At 36.0% G+C, this 19304-nt stretch overlaps 2 protein-coding genes across 3 annotated transcripts; both read right to left on the minus strand.

Moving 5' to 3' along the window:
- Window positions 1-180: 180 nt before the first annotated feature.
- Window positions 181-9461, minus strand: LOC113336910 (transcriptional adapter ADA2-like). Of its 2 annotated transcripts, none has more exons than XM_026582614.1 (13): window positions 9179-9461; window positions 8313-8368; window positions 7319-7497; window positions 6726-6791; window positions 6462-6587; window positions 6258-6333; window positions 4404-4467; window positions 4238-4272; window positions 4013-4129; window positions 3258-3480; window positions 2534-2744; window positions 1435-1752; window positions 181-578 (listed from the first exon to the last, which is right to left on the minus strand). In XM_026582614.1, exons 1-13 carry the CDS (start codon window positions 9229-9231, stop codon window positions 387-389), a joined length of 1716 nt encoding a protein of 571 aa, XP_026438399.1. In that variant the 5' UTR covers window positions 9232-9461; the 3' UTR covers window positions 181-386. The 2 variants fall into 2 exon arrangements, with proteins under 2 accessions (XP_026438399.1, XP_026438398.1); XM_026582613.1 differs by having other exon boundaries at window positions 4404-4479.
- A 407-nt stretch (window positions 9462-9868) lies between these two features.
- LOC113336949 (mitochondrial import inner membrane translocase subunit TIM50-like) lies at window positions 9869-14626 on the minus strand. The gene is made up of 10 exons (XM_026582663.1): window positions 14094-14626; window positions 13600-13688; window positions 13429-13465; window positions 13174-13235; window positions 12978-13094; window positions 12674-12778; window positions 12484-12582; window positions 10827-10983; window positions 10630-10732; window positions 9869-10200 (listed from the first exon to the last, which is right to left on the minus strand). Exons 1-10 carry the CDS (start codon window positions 14371-14373, stop codon window positions 10155-10157), a joined length of 1095 nt encoding a protein of 364 aa, XP_026438448.1. The 5' UTR covers window positions 14374-14626; the 3' UTR covers window positions 9869-10154.
- Window positions 14627-19304: the final 4678 nt, after the last annotated feature.

Here is a 19304-nt window from a genome sequence, read left to right on the forward strand (position 1 = left end):
GATCTGCGTGATAGAAATAATCAAGTAAAAGAAAAGTTACAAATTTTTACATGGACTAGTTTTGTTAAACAAATTAGAATCATTGTACAGTTTATCATGGCTGTGAAACCCAGTTAGCAAAACTCTTTTGATTTCTTAGTGTTTAGTTTGAGCGCTGACTGTGCAAGAATTTGTCCCATCTCAAGACGACTCCAGTCGTTTATCTAAACTGGCAGAATTATTTAATCCGTCAGTCTGGGAAAAAATTATTGAAATGGCAACTTGTTCATATAAAATGTTACAAGCTTACAAGAATTAAAAGGACTACATACAATGATACATATGTGGAAAGGGGTGTACAATGGCAAACAACTGTTGCAAGGCCTTCCCCAAGACAAAAAAATAGTTTATATTTGAGCAATCCCCTTTTTTACAAGCATATCATATACTCCATCAATTTTGCTTGGGTCTACTTTAAATAGTCGATAAGCATCAGATGTTTTGGTAATGTTGCCACTGAAAACCTCCTTCGACATAACTTCCAGCATTTTTAGATAATGAGAAGGAAGCAATTTGGATTCACGGCACAATCTTTGCTCCTGCGAAAACAGCAAAAATAAACTGAAATCAGAAAGCAATTCTGGAAGAAGAAAAAAGATTCCTGCTCTCAAACCAACATACGGTTACATGCATGACTTTTCATAACTACTTCATCAGGTTGTCAGTATAGCAGACCATCACCTTCGACTCCTATTTGTGTGCATGAACCAACAATAGGTTTCAGTTCTAGGTTGTTATATAAAGAAAAACAAGATAACGAGTTCGCAGCCCTAAATCTTAATACGTTTCATATAGCCTCTAAGTGCAGATAACAACGCCCAAAACAGCAGTCACTCGAATCCAAGAAACAACCTGATTGATGAAATTCAAGCAATCAGATGGAGTACCTGGAGGTTATGCTCTAAGTCACGCTTAAAATGTTCAAATTTATCAGTCAGAGATCATCAAATATTTAGACAGATCTAGATTTGTTGGTCAAAGACATAGTAGGAATAACTAATCCATCCAACTCTCAAAAGGTACTTTGAGAGGGTGTTTGGAGTTCAAGAAGATTCCACAATGTGTTAACAGTTTAGAAAATCAAAGTGGACCCGGGAAGCTCATCAAACATCACTTTGAACATGAGCCAACATACTCACCCTACTGTGTTCCCATGTTTTATTCAGTACTAAACAGACAATTTGTTGATGGATGTTAAACCTGGGCAAGGAAGACGTGTGCCAGGAACTTTAAGAAACTAACACCCTTCTCACAATTGAGGTTTGCCTAATGTCACTCATATGTTGAGGTTGTTGTACCCATATTAAATGCGGATCAAAAAACTAGCACTCAATAGTAGCCGAAACTTGAAAATCTCATGAATAAAAATATTGCAACAAACAAGTACAAACTTACAGCATCAGATAGTAGGTCAGACCCAGGAAGTCCGGTGAGATCCCAATCATCCAAACAACTTGCAAAACCCAGTGCTGGTGTTGTAGATAAACCTTTGCCACCAGACTCGAACCCAGCAGACCCTTTTAAACCACCTCGAGGACTGCTGCCATCAGGTTCGCTTTTGGGGCGGTTCACCCTTTGCAGAAATTTACCACTAGCCCCAAGCTGAGAACTTTCCTTCCCTTTGAAAGCGCTTTCCTCGGCCTCCCTTTTCCTTTTCTGTTCACGATATCTGTTTGCCTCAGCTGATGTGCGACACCCAGCAGCTCGGGCTTCCTACATCACATTTAAGAGATGAATTACAAGAGGAAAAATGACCTATGGTGATATAATAAATGACAAAAAGGTTTCAAGGTTTGAAGAACCATATAAAAATTGTATCGTTGGCGCACTATCTTATTTTTAAGAGGGTGACTCAAAAGCAAATCATGAGGTGCGTAAAATCAAAGAACGACTGAGGTATCAGGTCTGGCCTGGAGTCAAAACTTTAAGCTTAAAAATTGAATCCACATAAAGAAAAACCTTGCTCTAAAAATATCTAGGACGTGGGCCACTGGGTGGCAAACATTCTTACACCAAACGGATAATTATGAACAATTTAGAGGCATCACTTTCTCAACGAAGACTCCACATAATACTAGTACTGTTAACTCCACTTCACTAGCCCAAGCTGGCCCAACTCAGTCTCTGACAGATCGAGTAGTCTAGGTTTAGATTTTTCCTAGGGAAATAACAGCCCTGGCCCTTGGTCACGTTTAACGCCAGAATCTCTTTTAGTTCTAGACAAACTCAAAAGTGGAGATTATCCTCCATACCTCATTTCCTTTAAGATGCTACTACTGCTACACGTACTTTATATTTAATACATGATACAAACCATTAGATTCTATGATAATATGACTCAGTTTGATTTGCATGCATGTATCTTTGTCAGCAACTATTCATGGCATACCTAAACCACTTGCTAATTCTCCCAGGAAAAGTTCTAGGGTAGTTCGGAAAAAAATGCTTGCCTGAACCAGAACTAGTAATTTTCTTTGTCAAACAAGCAACATACCTGAAGTTCTTGAATTTTTTTCTTCATTCCATGCTCCTCAATAACTGTCCTTATGAGTTCCTCGTGTTCTTCTTTCGAATGAAAGCGCATGTAAACCTTGTAGCGTTGATATATCTCTCTTTCTTCAGGAGAGAGATCCTTCTCCAGCGGATCAGCGTTCAGTAAATTTCTTTCCAATATAAAGTCCTTCCTTCGCTTCCTCTCGTCAAGCCTGCCAAGAATCTGTCAGTACATTTGATCTATAAGGAAAATGAATGCAATTCACCTCAAAGCAGGTCCAACATGGGAGAGTTATAAAAGCAGAATTTCAACTACAAGAATGCATTCGACATTCAAATTGAACACTTACTGTAACATGTTAAGAGTCTCATAGTAATTGAATGTTCCACTTTTATGATACTTCGCATTCACGCATGCAATATATAAGCATGTTTACTACCTGAAACTTGATGTCGTTCTATCACAGACCAAGTGTGCCATGACAGAGGAATCAACTGCCTACATATATATTCTAACCAAAGTAACTGTGCTTACACTGAACTATAGAGTACTTGCGTTACGCATCAAAAAGCAGAATAATAATTACTCACTGCAATCTTACAGTTATGTTTATAGTCTTCATTGAGCAGTTAACTCTATCATGTTTTGCAGATGTATAATATGGTTTATTCAATTTCTCTTTAACAATCTACTATTGTACGGGGAACTTAGAAAACGAGTATACCTATTCAGATAAATACGCAACACTCGCAGCTTAAGTTCACACTCGGCTTCAGTATCAGTATCCTTGAACTCCATCTCTGCAAGTGACTGCTCAGCATCATTGTCGTATTCGGGTTCAAACTCATGTCTTTTAGCATTATAGCCACTTAGTTCTGTCATAGATGGCCCCTCTTCTCTGGCTGGTATAGGTTTCTTTCCCCCAATACTTCTGTCCACGTGAGAATCTGGCAGCAGCATATAGCAAAATAAAGTTACCTTGTTAAGAATTCTAAGGATTGGCACTGTAGACTCTGAGAGTATAGACACTACAGGGTTGTCCAATTGCAACTTAGTTAAGGATGTTACCCTGGTGAACCAATTTAAATCACAAAGGAACCCCCCACATGGCCCACAAGGAACTGGTCTCTATCTCCAGGAAGCCTATAAGAATTAACCAGTAAGGTCTTGAAAAGTCGAGGTCCCAAAATTCATTTGTAGGACTACCTGCCCCATGTACGTTTAATATGGCCTGAAACCTAAAGTTCGACTTCTCTCTGACGATTCTATATGATGGAAGGGAGACCAAAGCTAAGGGGAAATTGAACATGCAAAAGCTTGTTCCCTCAACTGCATTAAGCATATAACAAACAAAGACTTCCCAGAAGACTTAAGGTTAAGAGCAGTGCACGATAAAGCTTTAGGGAGCCGAAGACAAGAAAGGTTTGTTTCCTAAGTTTGCTTATTCATCTGTGACTCCAAGTTTCCAAGTAAGCTAACCTTCCACTTTGACTGGATCTGCCGTCTCTTTGATTTGGGCCATACTTGATGCTTTCTTAACTGCACCTGCTGATGCTCTATTGATGCTGCTAAAACCAGTCCCAGAATCGTCTGATGCTGAAAACAAGTTTGTGCTTCTTGCATTATTTACAGCATACATGAAATTATCCGGTCTCATGACCAACTAAATCAGACTGACAGAGAAGGAACATTGAGACTACATACCTGCAGTTAAGCTAGATGGTGATTGACCTTCAATCCTGATGAAGCAAACCAAATTAGCATGGAGCTTCTAAGGCTCTAATAAAGAAAGAAAAAGGCTAAAAAAAAAAAGAAAGATGGGAAGGACAGGCAATCTTCTGCATATAACATAATAAGATACTGATCATACTTGACTCTAGAAGGAGAGAATGGAGAATCTTCTTTCAGCGTGAAATCGCCAAATGTAGGAAACCCTGTGGCAGCCACTGTAACATTTAGAACAAAGAACTTTTTCTTTTTTATTGCAAGAAAACAAATGTTCACTAAAAAAATAAAAATTAAGCTGGACATTCTTTAAGAGGAAAAAAAAAAAAAAAGAGGAAAAAAGAAGACGGGAAGATAAGCGAAAACATTCAGCGGGGATCAATAAAAGATCATTGATCTATTTTAAGCAAGTATTCTAGAAACCCAACTTGAACCATTCAGCATTTAAATGTTTGATATGCACAACTAATTTTCTCACAAGTTTCTTTCTTTGAACTAAAAAACTCATAAGATCATCTGTATATCAAATCAAATGCACCAGTTTGAGAGCATGCAGAAAGAATTGGAAGATGATCCTCCCTGGCCTTGATCTACCAGTAAAAAACATATATTCATCGGAAAAGTACAAACAAGGCATATTAGGAAGCGTGATGCATGAGTATTTAACAGAACTACATTAAGATTTTACCTAGTTAAAGGTCACTAAGACAAATACACCTGTGTTACATGGACACGGTGTAGATGTCTTGTATCCAATACGCTACTTTGACAAGACAACTTAAAAAACTGAAATACGTGGACACGGCACACACAATATAAATATCATTGAATTTAATACTTTAACATAGATATATAACTATATAAGGTGGTGAATTTGCAAGATATATGCATATAATATGTATGATTAATCCGAAAGGCATTACATAAACTTCACTGGAGAGAAGAAGTCGGGATAAGAAGAGGGCAAGATCAGTGGATTTGGAACTAATATTTTGTTAGTAAAGTTAAAACTTCTCATAGAATCTAGTCAAATATTTAAGTTTCCTAATATTAAGGTATTGATTTATCTTGATTTGATATCTGATAATTTAGTCAAAGTCTTCTAACTGGGTTGTATCTTGAAGTATTGATACGCGTGTCCGTGTAAATACATATTGACACGGCTGAAATATTTTTTAGGCGTGTTGTTGTAGCACATAATGCACTGATACCAAATAGGTGCCTTGTCAAATTCTGACGTGTAACAGACTAATTCACTTCGTCCCTTCTAAGTTCAGTTACAGCTACATACTTTATGGCATTTGACATAATAATAGGGAAATGATCGTGGTTAAACATTATTACCAACTGGTGTGGAATTCACATTTCTACCAACTGTAAAATAGATTCAAAGCAGAATAACGTAGTAAACGTTTTGAAGTATCCCCCCATTAAAATTGTTCCCCAACTACTAGGATGCCCACATTGTCAAAAGGCGGTGACGAGAAATTTCGACACTAACAACCACCATTAAAAACGGAGTCCAATCTATTTTTCAACCAACAATTTCTGGAACAGTGAGTCTCAATTTAACTATCATCGATGTTAACTTGCAGCTTTCTAATACCTTCTCATGTGCACAATGAGATGTGGCGAATGACATGGTTTGCATGCTATCCAACTGATCAAGCATGTCGTAAGCTAGCATATGGAAGCAGAACCTAGACATAGAATATATTTGATATACTGAAGGTGCACTATCACCATGGTCCTCACTAGTATAGCCCACCTAGTCAAATATGTATGGAACGCTGAATCCAGTTCTTTATTCAATGTTATCAGAAATGATATCTGCTGAGTGTAACTTCAAATTCTAACAAAGAACAATTGACAGAAATATAATATTGAGCAATAGTAAGGAGTGACAGATATACATCAACTGAATTTAGTTGAAGCAACATCAGGATAATTCATGAAAAAATGGAAAAATTAGCTGCAGAAGCCATGACCCATGACTAACCTTTCTTGACCTCATTGTGTCCCTTTGCCATAGCAAGAAGCTCCTTTCTGTTCTTTCCAACAACATGAGACATGTCCTGCAAAAGATGCATCAGAAAATTATTGCTACCATTTTTTTTACAAGTGACTAATTATTATTGCTGCATAGAAACATACATGGCTAATGGCCTTGGAAATATCAGGTAAAAAATAATATAAATCTTACAGGGAGTGGGAAACACGGAGAATTCATATAGGCAGTCGTGAAGTGATCGATACATAAAGCTTTACTCTTCGTACCAACGTGCTCTGCAATTTCTGCCCAGTTACCTAATCCATACATTTCAATACCCTACAAGGTAAAAAATTAGCAGGCATAAGCTCCCCCACATTGTCTATACAAGCCTTAAATGTGGATGTGATGATTCCATATGGATTCATGTAACTGTATGTGGATTCATATGGACGTTATGATAAGTAAAGGAAGTACCTCTAGAAGCAATATCTCTTCATCTGCATTCCAATCTGGACAAATAAGGGGAAATGACAAATTGTCCTGTTGAAGAAAATAAATAAAAAGAGAAAAGCAAGAGAGTTAATAAAGTACAATACTCATATATAATCTGCACTAGATCATATAAGATGTGAGACAACCATTTGCAATCGCAATGGAGAATTAGAAAACATATGACCAGAAATCGGTGCCTAATCACTTAACGGTAAACGAAGAGTAATCATTTTCTGAATATCAAATGATTTACATGGCATGAATTTTTCAAGTCGTTGTGTTTAAAATCCTAACTTTTTGACCCCTATATAATCTAAAGTTCTAAACATATGTTGGATTATGATACATATTCTCTATATCCTATGCACTATCAGAATTAGAATAATTTACCATATATACTTTTTTGACAAGTATATGCACATCTCTTTTTTTTGACAGTGAGTATGTTTCACACTAAGTACACACATTCAACAGTGTATCATGATCATTTGTTTCATCAAGTAGCTTAAGATGCATATGCACATACCAACCTAAACAGTTATTTCAAAAGGAATAAAAAGCAAGTAGATACTAACCATAACCCTGTAAGGGTGATTGCTCTTGTGAGGTGTAACTTCAGCTCCTACAGAAAAGCACTCTATGCATAGATCAAAATCAGGGCACTTTACACACTTGATACGAATCTTCCCAGAAATATCTTTATTGCAATAATTGCAGTGGTATAATGCCCTCTTTCCATCACTTGTTCCTGGAGCTGTTTCATCAAAAATAAAAGAAAACTCACTGATGTTATCTGATTGATGCCTTCGAGATACCAAGATTCTAGGATAGTGAAGAAAGCCCATAAATGGCATAAGAAATACATGACAAATGCTTTTGTATTTAGTGTACAGGTATTGCAATTCAAACTGAAATATATTACTGAACTGGTAACTGAGAGGAGGACTAAGACCCTCATTTTCTCAACCAAAGGCGGTGATAGGCGTAATATATGACAAGAGGGAAAGATAACAAAAGATTACCATACACTAGATAATCATCCAACAACCTCCATAAGGACGACTTCAACATTTTTTGTGGCAAGAATCTCAATAAGACGGGTGCATGGTGGATGGAGCATGAACACTTTTTCCGACATTAACTTTTTGATGCATCAACTCTTTTTTATCTTTTGAATTATCACTACTCACAGAAGCCATTTTCAGGACAAGGTCAATGTTCTAATATGACGGTTGCGCATAATGCTTGTGGTGAAAAACTCAAGGTCCTAGAAATTCTATCAAATTGTTGCTCCGCACATGTCAAAACCATAGCCCATAGGTTGAGGGATGTGGTTTGAATAGTAAAAGAATATGCGGAATACTGGATTAGCTTGAGAACTGAAATTCATTGACACATTATTTTACAAGGTCAATATTCTAATATTGATGGTCGGGCACTGAGGAGCCAGATCCACGATCGACTAGAAATGTTTTATCAAAATTCTTTCTAACCAATTGTGTCTTAAATTAATTATAAAAATAAAATAGGAGACTATGAAGATTTTCACATATTTATGTCTGAACAAACCTGCACTTGAAGAATCTAAGTTCTCTCCACTGGTAGCTGCCCTTTTTCTTTTAGACCTAGAAAGGAACCAGAAAATAAAGTGAATTTTCACGGAGGTGGCAGAGAGACCAAAACAGCAAATAACTAGTCATAAAAAAGATGCACAAAATCCAAACAACAATAGGCAAGGACATATACGAATTAATCAGAAAATGCTAATACTTGAAAGATAATTACCCTGAATAAACATCTGAAACTAACTCAAAATGAACATCATGAAGCATTTTATAGTCATGGATATATATTAAGATAACACAACTCTCATGCCTAGACACAGGAAAAACCTACAAAGCCTTAATCTTTATCATCCTTTGGTGGTTATAAAGGCACAATAACCATTTATTGGATACAAAGCAATTCTAAATTCAAGAAAATTGTCACAAATAGTTGGCAAAAAAGTTTCAATTCAAGAATAGACTCTTCCAGTACTGACTGACTGTACAAAACAATCCTCTAGTTGAGCTCAAAATTCACAAAGGAGCTGCATTTGTAGCACTAAAGACCTACTAAGCCTTATCAGCATCATCCTTTGATGGTTACAAAGGCACGATAACCATTTCTTCCATACTCAGGAATTCTAAATTCAAGATAATCCTCACAAATTGTTGGCAAAAAGTTTCATGAACATGGTCTCTTTCAAGTATTGACTGACTGTACAAAACAATCCTCTAGTTGAGCTCAAAATTCACAAAGGAACTGCATTTTCAACACTCGCAAATTATTTCCATGAAATTACAAACTTCCCAAAGTTTTGTTTTCTGGAAAAGAGAAAAAATTCCCAACGGAACCGAAGTATCAAGAGATTGGAAGAAGAGAGCCATAAGTACCTGGAACTTAGATCCTCGTCTGCTGAATTAGGAACACCACGGTAACGCCCCATGATTTTATTCAAAGTTGCAGAAGAGAAACCCTAGATTTCTCCTTTCTCTCTATACTATAACGGTAAACTGAAAATAGTGGTTGACGGACAAAACCCTAGATATTTTAATGTTTAACCAACAACAACAACACTTGAACTCGAAAACAAAAGTACATCAGAATCAGAGACACTCCCACGAATTTTAGAGGGGTGGGGAAAAAAATAACGGTTTAGTCCAGAGCGAGACTAGTTTGAGCGATAAGGTCCAAATTATTTCCAATTTTTATTATCTAGGTCCACTACTTTGTTTTTTTGATTTATCCGGCTAGTCTATGAAATCACAAATCACCTTACTCATCTGACTCAATGTATTTGTTTTTTGAGTCAGATCAAATTCAACTGATTCAAAAATACGCGAGTGAATGGTTTGGTGCCACACGAGGACGCGAGGAACGCTTGAACAACAGCGTGCAGTGATCTTTTCCTAACCGACTTTTGGTTGGGTTAGGAAAACGATCTCATGTCAACGCGAGGTCTCAGCGGGAACATTTCCTTAAGTATTTCATTTCACTGCAGTTAGACGTTTAGACAAAGAAATGGGCAAGACCGCAAATGTTTTGCCAAACGATCTCATGTCAAATTTAACTTAAAATTCTGCTCAAGGAGAGTTTAGTTTCTTTGTTCATTGATTTAGTTGATTAGCCTCTAGCTTTATAGAATGTTCAGTGTTACTGATGATAACAAAAAATCTAATATTTCTTCACACAAGTTATAAGCACCGGGTTAGGGGCTTGTATGCAATAAAATGGTAAGCTCCAGGTAAGGAAAAAATTCTTCCAACAGAATCCCATGAAACTGATATAGGTTATATTTCTTTCTTATCTCTTCACAAACGATCAATCAAACTAGTCATTCCCGTAAATCTAATCTTTAAGGCACAATGATCATCGCCAGAGACGGCCAGGCTGCTGCTGCTTCTGTGATTTAAGCCTGCATAATCACCACAAAAGTTTCAGCATCCACCGAAGTAGAGTATATTTCACATAAATGAACAGGGTGAACAGGGAACTGTCGTAAATTGCATTGCCACAGAGCATTTCTGCTAACAATGTGGATGAGCAAAACTGCCACTACAAAATAATGTTTTCAGATTGCCTGTTCTTGCACTAAAAAGGTATATAGCAGAAACCAAAAAATCAGCCACCCGACTGGGTACCTACTGTACTGAAACCCCTACGCAAAAGTAATGATGCCTATATAACTGGACGATATACCTTCCATAATTATTTATTTTGTCACACCCAAGGATGCATATGAGCATACAAAAGAATTTTCCAATATGTAGCATTAAGATATGAATACCTCTCTTCCTGATCCACATGAAGAGTACAAAAATAACCAATTGAACCAGTTACTTACTTCTGAAGCTCCTTTGAACGTTTGATGAACTCAGTTGGAATATCCTGGCCTTTATAAGATTCAAGCACTGGTCTAATATCAGCAGGTCTCTGGCGAGCAACAACTGTTGAATTAAATCAGGTCAGGTTATTAAATTGTCATACTCATAGGCAGTTAATACAATCATCCCACTACGAGAGAAGTATAAGATTACATACACTCTAGAAATGGAATAAGATCCAAAAGAGTTGTATCTTCTGGGTCGACCTTCCAAGCCTTAACTGGAAGAGCATTCTCTGGCTGCAGTGTAGATTCTAATGCATGACCACTTACATATATGATCCTTTTAGGATCTCTATTCAGCTTTGACAAGTCCTGCACACGAAGTTATATTACATAAAGCAGTTCATCCCCTGATAATGCTAGTTTATTTTTATAGAGCATCATTGAGAACAAATGCCTCGCAGATGAAACTAATAGGGATTTTTTGTAGATGAAATCCTAAATGATCCAATTCTGAGTAAGTTAATCATCCCTCCCAATATAACTGTACCTTTTTGGCTTTTTCCATTTCTTTTTGTTTTTCAAGGTCATGCCATGGTGTATGTAAATAAGAATAAGAATATTAACATAAAAAATCACAGGAACACTTAACACACTAAAACAAGAATAAAAATGGGAGTGTGGCGTGGGGAACTCAAATAGATTTGATGACAAAATGACAATATAAAGGAGTGGCGGCTGAACCAGAGACAGGATCAGACCTTAGAAATGCTACAGGATAATAATCATGATTTTCATCAGTATTCATTTTCCAAGTTACTATGGCTGTTCTTTTTTACGTTTTAAATCATCTTTTGATTAGTGTTCAGCCAAAACTGTTTTATGGTTAAAAGGGTAATGGATCCCTGAGACGTTATAATGGCCGTTCTCTAGACTTGATACAAACTTAACATAGCCTATCAACAGTATGTGTCTAAAACCTTTTAAAGGTACAACATTTCGTTATCTTTGGCCCAAATAAATCAGTTTCTAGTGTGACCAATACGAAATTTCACCTACAATCTTGTACTTTTTCAGCCGAAGTTTAGTTTACCTGAATATTTCCAAACAAATGAGGGGGAACTTACTTAAAATTTGCTGAATCTTTTTAATATGTAGGAACACAACTGCATTTACATAGTTAACCTAAATATTGTGGGTAAAGTATCTTAAATAATACGTTTTCTAAATTTTATAGTAGATATTCAGATAGTTTATTAATTCTTATCAAAATTAAATGTGAATAATGACACAATTGCCTTGAATTGTCATTAACCAACACGAAATGATTGAATTCCAAAAATGATCCGATTTTTTAGGTAACCGAAATATTGCCGGAGATTGTAAATTACTACCTATGACTGTAAGCTTTATGTTCCAGTTTCTTATTTTTCCAGTAATGGATTCACTTAAGTTAGTTTTGGTATAAAGTTTACACTCTTATGTTGATACAATAGCAAGTTTTGCAAACTTTATGGTGTTAAGTTTGAGTTACTAGCAAGCCAACTTATTATAGAACCAAAAACATGAGTTATCCACATGTACACCAAAATCGCAGACTATCAAAAGCATTACATACAATGTGCACATTTTGCTTTAGTGACCAGAGCCATTACAGAGAGACTCTTCCTAAACTAGGGTCTGGGAGATCAAATGCTAGGTAAGCTTGCCAATCAGCATTGAAAACCAAAAGTGAGAACAATATCACATCCTACGAGTGGCAACCAAGCGATCAAGTTAAACACATGCAAGCAAATAATAATGAGCATAGAACAAAAGACAACCAAATAATTGCAATAGTAGAGAATAATAAAGCAAGAGAACAACAATTACCCTATAATGCTTCCCATCCTGATATCTGGTTGCAGACCTTGATAGCCTAAATCGTATACATCCCTTTGCATCAAGCCTTTCAATTATCGGATCGACATACTAGAGTGCATCCACAAACAAAAGAATTAGAGAATAATCAATAACAGGGGCAAATAACAAATCGTCCGGTGGAACCAGTAAATCAACTTACCATCTGTAGCTGATCAGAATAAACAACAATTTCATAAAATTGGGCAAGATGTTCCAAAAAGGCTTCAACTCCTGGTCTTTTGAAGGTTCTCCATCCTCTTTCACGCTTAAAACGGCAAGAAAAACTTTTCATTATCAGTTAAAATTGACGAAGTGCAAGCCCAAACAACAAAAGCTCTTCATACAAATCCGTAGTTCCAACAAGTAACTCACAAGCCATATGGACTTAAACTATGATGTAATAATTGTGAAAGGCTGCAGCACAAAGATGAAGGTGACAACTTCACCAAAGAGCAGAAGCTTACCTTCCAATCAGAGTGTACCAATGTCTCATTCAGATCCAGCACAAGAGTAAAAACATGTGGGGCCTCCAGAGGATGCATATCTGGGAGAAGCTTTTCAGATGTTGGTTCTGTAAAACCCTTCACGAATAGAAAGGGATAAGAAATTACTCGTAGATGAGAAAAAAAAAAGACAGCAAATGTACAATATAATACACACCCGGACATGTTCTTCCAATGTCTTTCTGAGATCCAGGTACAGCTCAGTGGATTTAGCAGGGACTGCAATAACAGAATAAAATTACTGAAATCAATCGTGTGATTGAGATACACTAATCAAATGATGAGAACTCGTCCACAGCGGATTATAGGAAGTGTAATAAAGAGACGCATTCTGATGTGGCTTATGTAAGAATGTAGAATGCCGAGACTCAGAAGATTAAATCCGTCCAAGGAATTTGATAGAAGCGCTCACCCGTCATTGCAGTTCTGTAAGCCAGAGCCTTAAATTTCTGTTCAGGAGAAGAAGAGAGAGGTTACATTTCTGATAACATTTAGATTCACACAATAAAAACATCAATATAACTAAACGGTTACAACCAACATAAAAAACTATCTTGATATTAACACCTAGAGCCATACATACCTCAAGACCAGGTGCATCATTTTCTACAGCATAATTTGTAGCTTGTCGTAATGCCTTTGTTTTCTCATCCACTTCTTCCAAGGAGTAAGCTGCAAAATCAAGATACATTTCTTTTTTTAGAGACAACAATAAGGGCATTCGTTTATAAGTCAATGCAAGTAATATTTTTTTCTACTTCCCAAACTTCCTCATAGTTTCCCCTTTCTTTCTTCGATTATCAAATTGACAGTTCAAAATCTCATAAGGAGGATGTCAATTAAATGAATGAATGTAATGATTCGGCATTAAACAACGGAACATGGTATCACCCGCATCATACAGTACAAGGCTTAAGAAAAAAATTAGGGTATAAGTATTCTCACAGTATGATTTCAAAAGGTTAAAACTCAATTAGCCAAATGGGGTTCTTTCATTCAAATAATTAATCCCAAACCAGAGATCAAATCAAGATCACAACAAAGAAAAACCCTAGAAGTGAATACAAAAGTACTAACCATATGTGGCATAACCAGCAGTAATAGCAGCTCCAGCAAGAGATGCAAAAAGCCCAAACTTCAAAAATCTCCACGGATCATGATCGTCGTCTTCAAAACCCATGTTAGGAACAGGGATAGGAGGAGGAATAGGGGTAGATTTACTATTACTAGCATTATTGAGAAGAGATGCAGAAGAAACTATGGGAGCCTTTGGTGGATTTCCTGAAACTGTTGAATGAAATCGATTACTTTTGTTTACTAAGAATAAGAGAAGTCGACGAGATTGAAGCTGTGACATTTTTCAGTATTTTTTGTTTCCTCTAAGAAATTTTTAGCTAATGGAAGAAGTAGGGTTTTGCCAAGAGTTTTGTTGGGAAGAAAAGTAAACCAGAGAGAGAGAGACGGAGGCAGGTTTCTTTTAGTTCAAGGTACTTTGAGCCTTCCCCCAATTTTATTCCAAGGCCACTCAGCAGCATAGCTGAGCCCCGCCTTGCCCGCACATCCAGCCGGTTGGCGACGGAGTCTCTGTTGAATCGATAGAGAGATTTTTTTTCAGTTTTCATACACACATTTCTTTTGAGTCGTGCTGTGACGAGATCACCCGTGATAGTTTGTGTAAGGACTCACTTTATAGCCATTGGATATCACATCTTAGACATGCGTGCATCTCTAAATAAAAAATAGATCATAAAATTATTTTTATTATATTTTTCCCTTTTATATATGTTTACTTAATTTTATTTGTATTCTAGTCCCTCTAATAAGTATAAGTCGGTGAACAAAAAATTTTATTTTCATATTTTCTTGTCGCCTAAAAACCTAGAACGGGTGTTTTTTTTGCTTCTTTTCTTCTGGTTTTACAGACAAGGAAGAAGACTTCCTCAATTCCGATCTTTGAAGTGATTGATCACGTGCAATAATTTTTCAATGGAGTTTGCTTGAGTTCTTATTTTAACAACGACATCTTTTCATGTAACTTCAGAGCGTGAGTGGCCACGTGATCATTCTTAATGCAATAGAAGTCAAATAAGCGTCGAGTCTTTTAGTGCGAAGGAATCATAAGTTCATAATAACTCACCCAGCAAACATAAAGTTATACTCTTCATTTTTGGTACTTCATATTCCGTATCACGCTGTTCCAACAAATACACCAATCTTCTCTCCCTTTCCCCTATGGCTTTATCATATTAATCAATCTCTATTAAAAAAAAACGGAGATTTGATGACCTTACTATTAAGAATTGGTAAAGCTTAATGAGAAGCTTGAGATTAATAAGACCTGATGACCTTACTTCTCGTTGGTGAAAGAAAACAACTGTGTTTATTTGGAGGGACTAAATAACAAATAAAATTAAATATAAGAATATATATAAAGATATTTGAAAAAAAAAAATCACTGTCTAGGGATGAGTGATATCTTGGATGTAATATCCAATAGCTATAAGGTGAGTCCTTACAGGAGCATCATAAGGGTAACCTCGTCACAGCACGACTCTATTTTTTTTTTCTTTTTCAGAGATCAAACAAGAGTAATTTTTTTTTGAGCAATTGTTTTGAAAATGAGTACCAAAACAGTTAGACAAAGAAAAAGAAACAAAAAAAAAGGAAAATCTATCTTCACAATATGTGATGTCGTCTGGATTCAGGATAAAGAAAAAGAGTTCATAAATGTTAGACGACTAGTTGGTCTTGGTGTATTATCTAGCCATCCCGAGCGAATTGGTTTACCTAAACTAAGAGGTGGGTGGTTTGAGATCAATAGTGTGTTTGAGATCCTTCCCTTATTTGTTCAAGACGGCGTGCGAAGATATCCTTGGCAGCGTTTATATTATATGAAAAGCAAAAACCACATGACTCAAGTTGTACGAGTTATATTAGAATATTGTCAGGATACTGCAAATGTGTTTTTTTTTCAAGGATTTCAAATGTGGTAAGTTTTATTTTTCCAATTCAATTGTTAGTTTTATTTAGATTAAATGTTTAGTTTTAGATACAGACTTTAATTATGACCATGTTATTTTTAGGATTTACACCATTAGATTTGTACGTGTTGATGGGAATAACATGCGGGGGAAATTTACTTCCATTTAACCAATTAAAGTGGGAGTCGAAAGGAAGATGGAAACAACTACTTCCCTTGTACTCAAATGGCATTGAAAGAAAGACAAAATCCAGAAAATTACACGCAAATAGAATAAGAGTGTCAGGGTTAAAGAGTTTTTTGAAGCGTTACGCTAGGAGAATGACAGTTAACCTAAGTGAAGAACAACAAAACTTGTACCATGTTGATTATCCTGAGCTTGAACGTATTTTTGTTTTATGCATGCCATGCCAAATTAATTTCAGCAATGCTAGATCGGTGGAATTAGTTGATTTTCTCGAAGCTTTAAAAGATTTATCTAAAGCATCAACATATGATTGGGGGTCTGCAATTTTAGGTGAACTATATTTAACTTTCGGTGAATGCTCGTGTGTTACTTCATATAGCTTCAATGGTTTTTGGGTCGTATTGGGGGTAAGGACCACAATCCACGATCCCTTTCTATTATTTAATTCATTATCGATTTAATTGTTAAAATGGTAAAATATACTAAAACAACAATGTTTATCAATGTTATTTTCAGTATTGGTGGTATACTTACTTTGTTGTTTGCGAATCTGATATTTGCAATAACCGTATAATTTATTCAGTCGTGTACAAGTACAAAGCCGATAATTGGATTGATCAGATAAATGACGGTCAAAATGTCGCTGCAATTTAGAGGATGCAACAATTGTGCAGAACAAATGTAAACATGAACGAGATGTTGTATATTTCTCTTGACAAGTAGCATCAAGAAACATCACAGATAATGCTACAGTTAAGCCTTAAGCGAGTTATGTTTTATGGTCCTGTCAGTGGTCATGGTATTTGGTAATATGGATAAAAACATATTTTCAGCTACAAGAGAGAAAGGTAAAAGCAACCAACTCGTTTCTAACCTCGATAATTTCACAGGATGATTGCACAAAGTTGTTTAAATAATGAAGAATTTTGGGAAGAAGTTGAAGATTTGAAAGGATCCCATAGAATGAATTTGATTACTATAGTTTGTTCAATAAGATTTGCAAGCCAAATATTGTGCAACCAAAAAACTTGGGTGTGGATTTTCCAGCAATTGATAATATGCCACTTACTGAATCTGAACCTCCATCACCGACGGGCGAAGCATATACGTATCCTAGTAGTCAAACAGGTTCGTCCAATATGCCTTAAATATTTTGGGATGTCAAAACTTTATCTCCTTCGGAAGATATTATTATTATTATTCAAATTGGTTATGAAAGTCTGCATCAGAGGTATCTATATTATGGGATGGTGGCATCACCATAAGAGTATCAGAACCGGTTGAACACTTTTGAACACTTTAATGCATCTTCTGGTGGATTTCAGACTTTTCACTTAAACCATGCAGATCCAGAGGGACAATTTGACGTTTGCAATTTCTGACACTCCAAGAGGTTCAAGATATGATGGTATGAGTGTAAGTCGTAGTGGCATAGGTTCACGTCGTGCCGATAAAGGAACAAGTTCTCAAATCGGTTTAAGTTGTGATGGAATGAATACAATCCATGGTGGTAGCAGTCAAAGAAGTCGTGGAAGTCGTAGAAGTCGTCATTTCACTCCAAATTTAGTAGAAGAGACTCGAATACTAGCAGCTGATAGAGGAGAATATAGACATAATGGATATTCAGATACATACTCCTAGTAGTTTCTTACAAATACCCTAAGTTCAGGTATACACTCCTGGTGGTGGCTTGAACATTGATGCATGTAGGCAATCTGCAATTTATACCCCAACCACATCATCATTTCAGCATGTACAGGTCGGTTGAACCTACCAAGCGTTGGTATGTCAAGATTGGTTGTCATATTTTAGTATCAAAACTCATAATTCTCTTGATTACATTACTAGAGTCAACTTCGTTAGGTTAGACTAGGAAGTTTAGAAATATTGAGACATACAAGTATTACTATGAATACCTGGAGAATCTGAAGACGTATCGACAGCAAAAAATACATCATCTTTTCACCTTAGATTAGTAATACATGACTTGACTTGTTTTTGTTTTTATATATTAAGCTTTCAAGTCATTCTGATTGAAAACATAACATGCGAAGTTATATACATGAAATCTAGTATTAGAGACTTGATCAAATTATTATGATCACGGTGTCAAAGAATAATATATCAATAGTTATGAATGTTTTATATTGGTATATTGAATTACGAAGTATAATGCTTATCTTTTGAACTTCGTAATTGTGACATCAACATAATCTTTGTAACTCGTTACTATATTGTGTAGTAAACATAGGTTTGATTTCATGCATAGAAAACTATGTTTAATTACATGAGTTAAGGAAATAAACTTACGTAACTTGTTTCGTAGTTGAAATAAATCAATAGGATCAAAGGTCCGGTTTTTATTGAAGAACTTAAGTCTGGATCGATCCTAACCTATATAGGGAATCAAGGTAAAACCGATCTTAACTTATGTTGGGGATGTACCAAAAAAACTTAGTACCTTATTGCATCCGCCCAACTTTATAGCAAGATTGCTAATAGGGGACACCGATATGCTTGGGGGTGTACCAAAAAAATAAGTAAGATTGTAACCTGACACTATGCTCAATTTCAGTTCAATCAACTGAATTTGTTTTTCTTTTTCGAACCCAATCAAGCGAGTACTAATTGAGCTACTGTTCTAAAGACAGTTTGAGAGAGGGAACTCTCATGATCCAACGATAATTCTCGTACTATAAGACTTATCATTCTCGTTTAACCAAAATTTGCTCCTCATCCCCCATGAAAGCGAAACCAAAAACGAATATACTCCCTTCGTATCTGGAAAAGAGTTACTATCACTTTTCCAATTTGGCCTATTTTCAGGCTAAAATGAAAAGGTATCACTAACTCTTTTCTAGAAACGGGAGGTAGTATTCGCCATCCTTTTTATCCCTTCCATACACTCAAAACAATACTTGCAAAAAATTATTTGTCGACATGTGTGCGCAATCTAACATGTCCATTTCCTAAAAACATAAATTAGTTCAATTTTAAAGGCTCAGATGATAAAGAGTAGGTATTCCTGATTACTATGTAGCAAAGATTACTACTATTATTATTTTTTACAATAAAAGAAGAGAATTACATAAATGCAGCAAGCTGCAGTTCATCAATCCAT

This window comes from Papaver somniferum, unplaced genomic scaffold (assembly GCF_003573695.1).
Source record: "Papaver somniferum cultivar HN1 unplaced genomic scaffold, ASM357369v1 unplaced-scaffold_154, whole genome shotgun sequence".
Classification (NCBI taxonomy): Eukaryota; Viridiplantae; Streptophyta; class Magnoliopsida; order Ranunculales; family Papaveraceae; genus Papaver; species Papaver somniferum.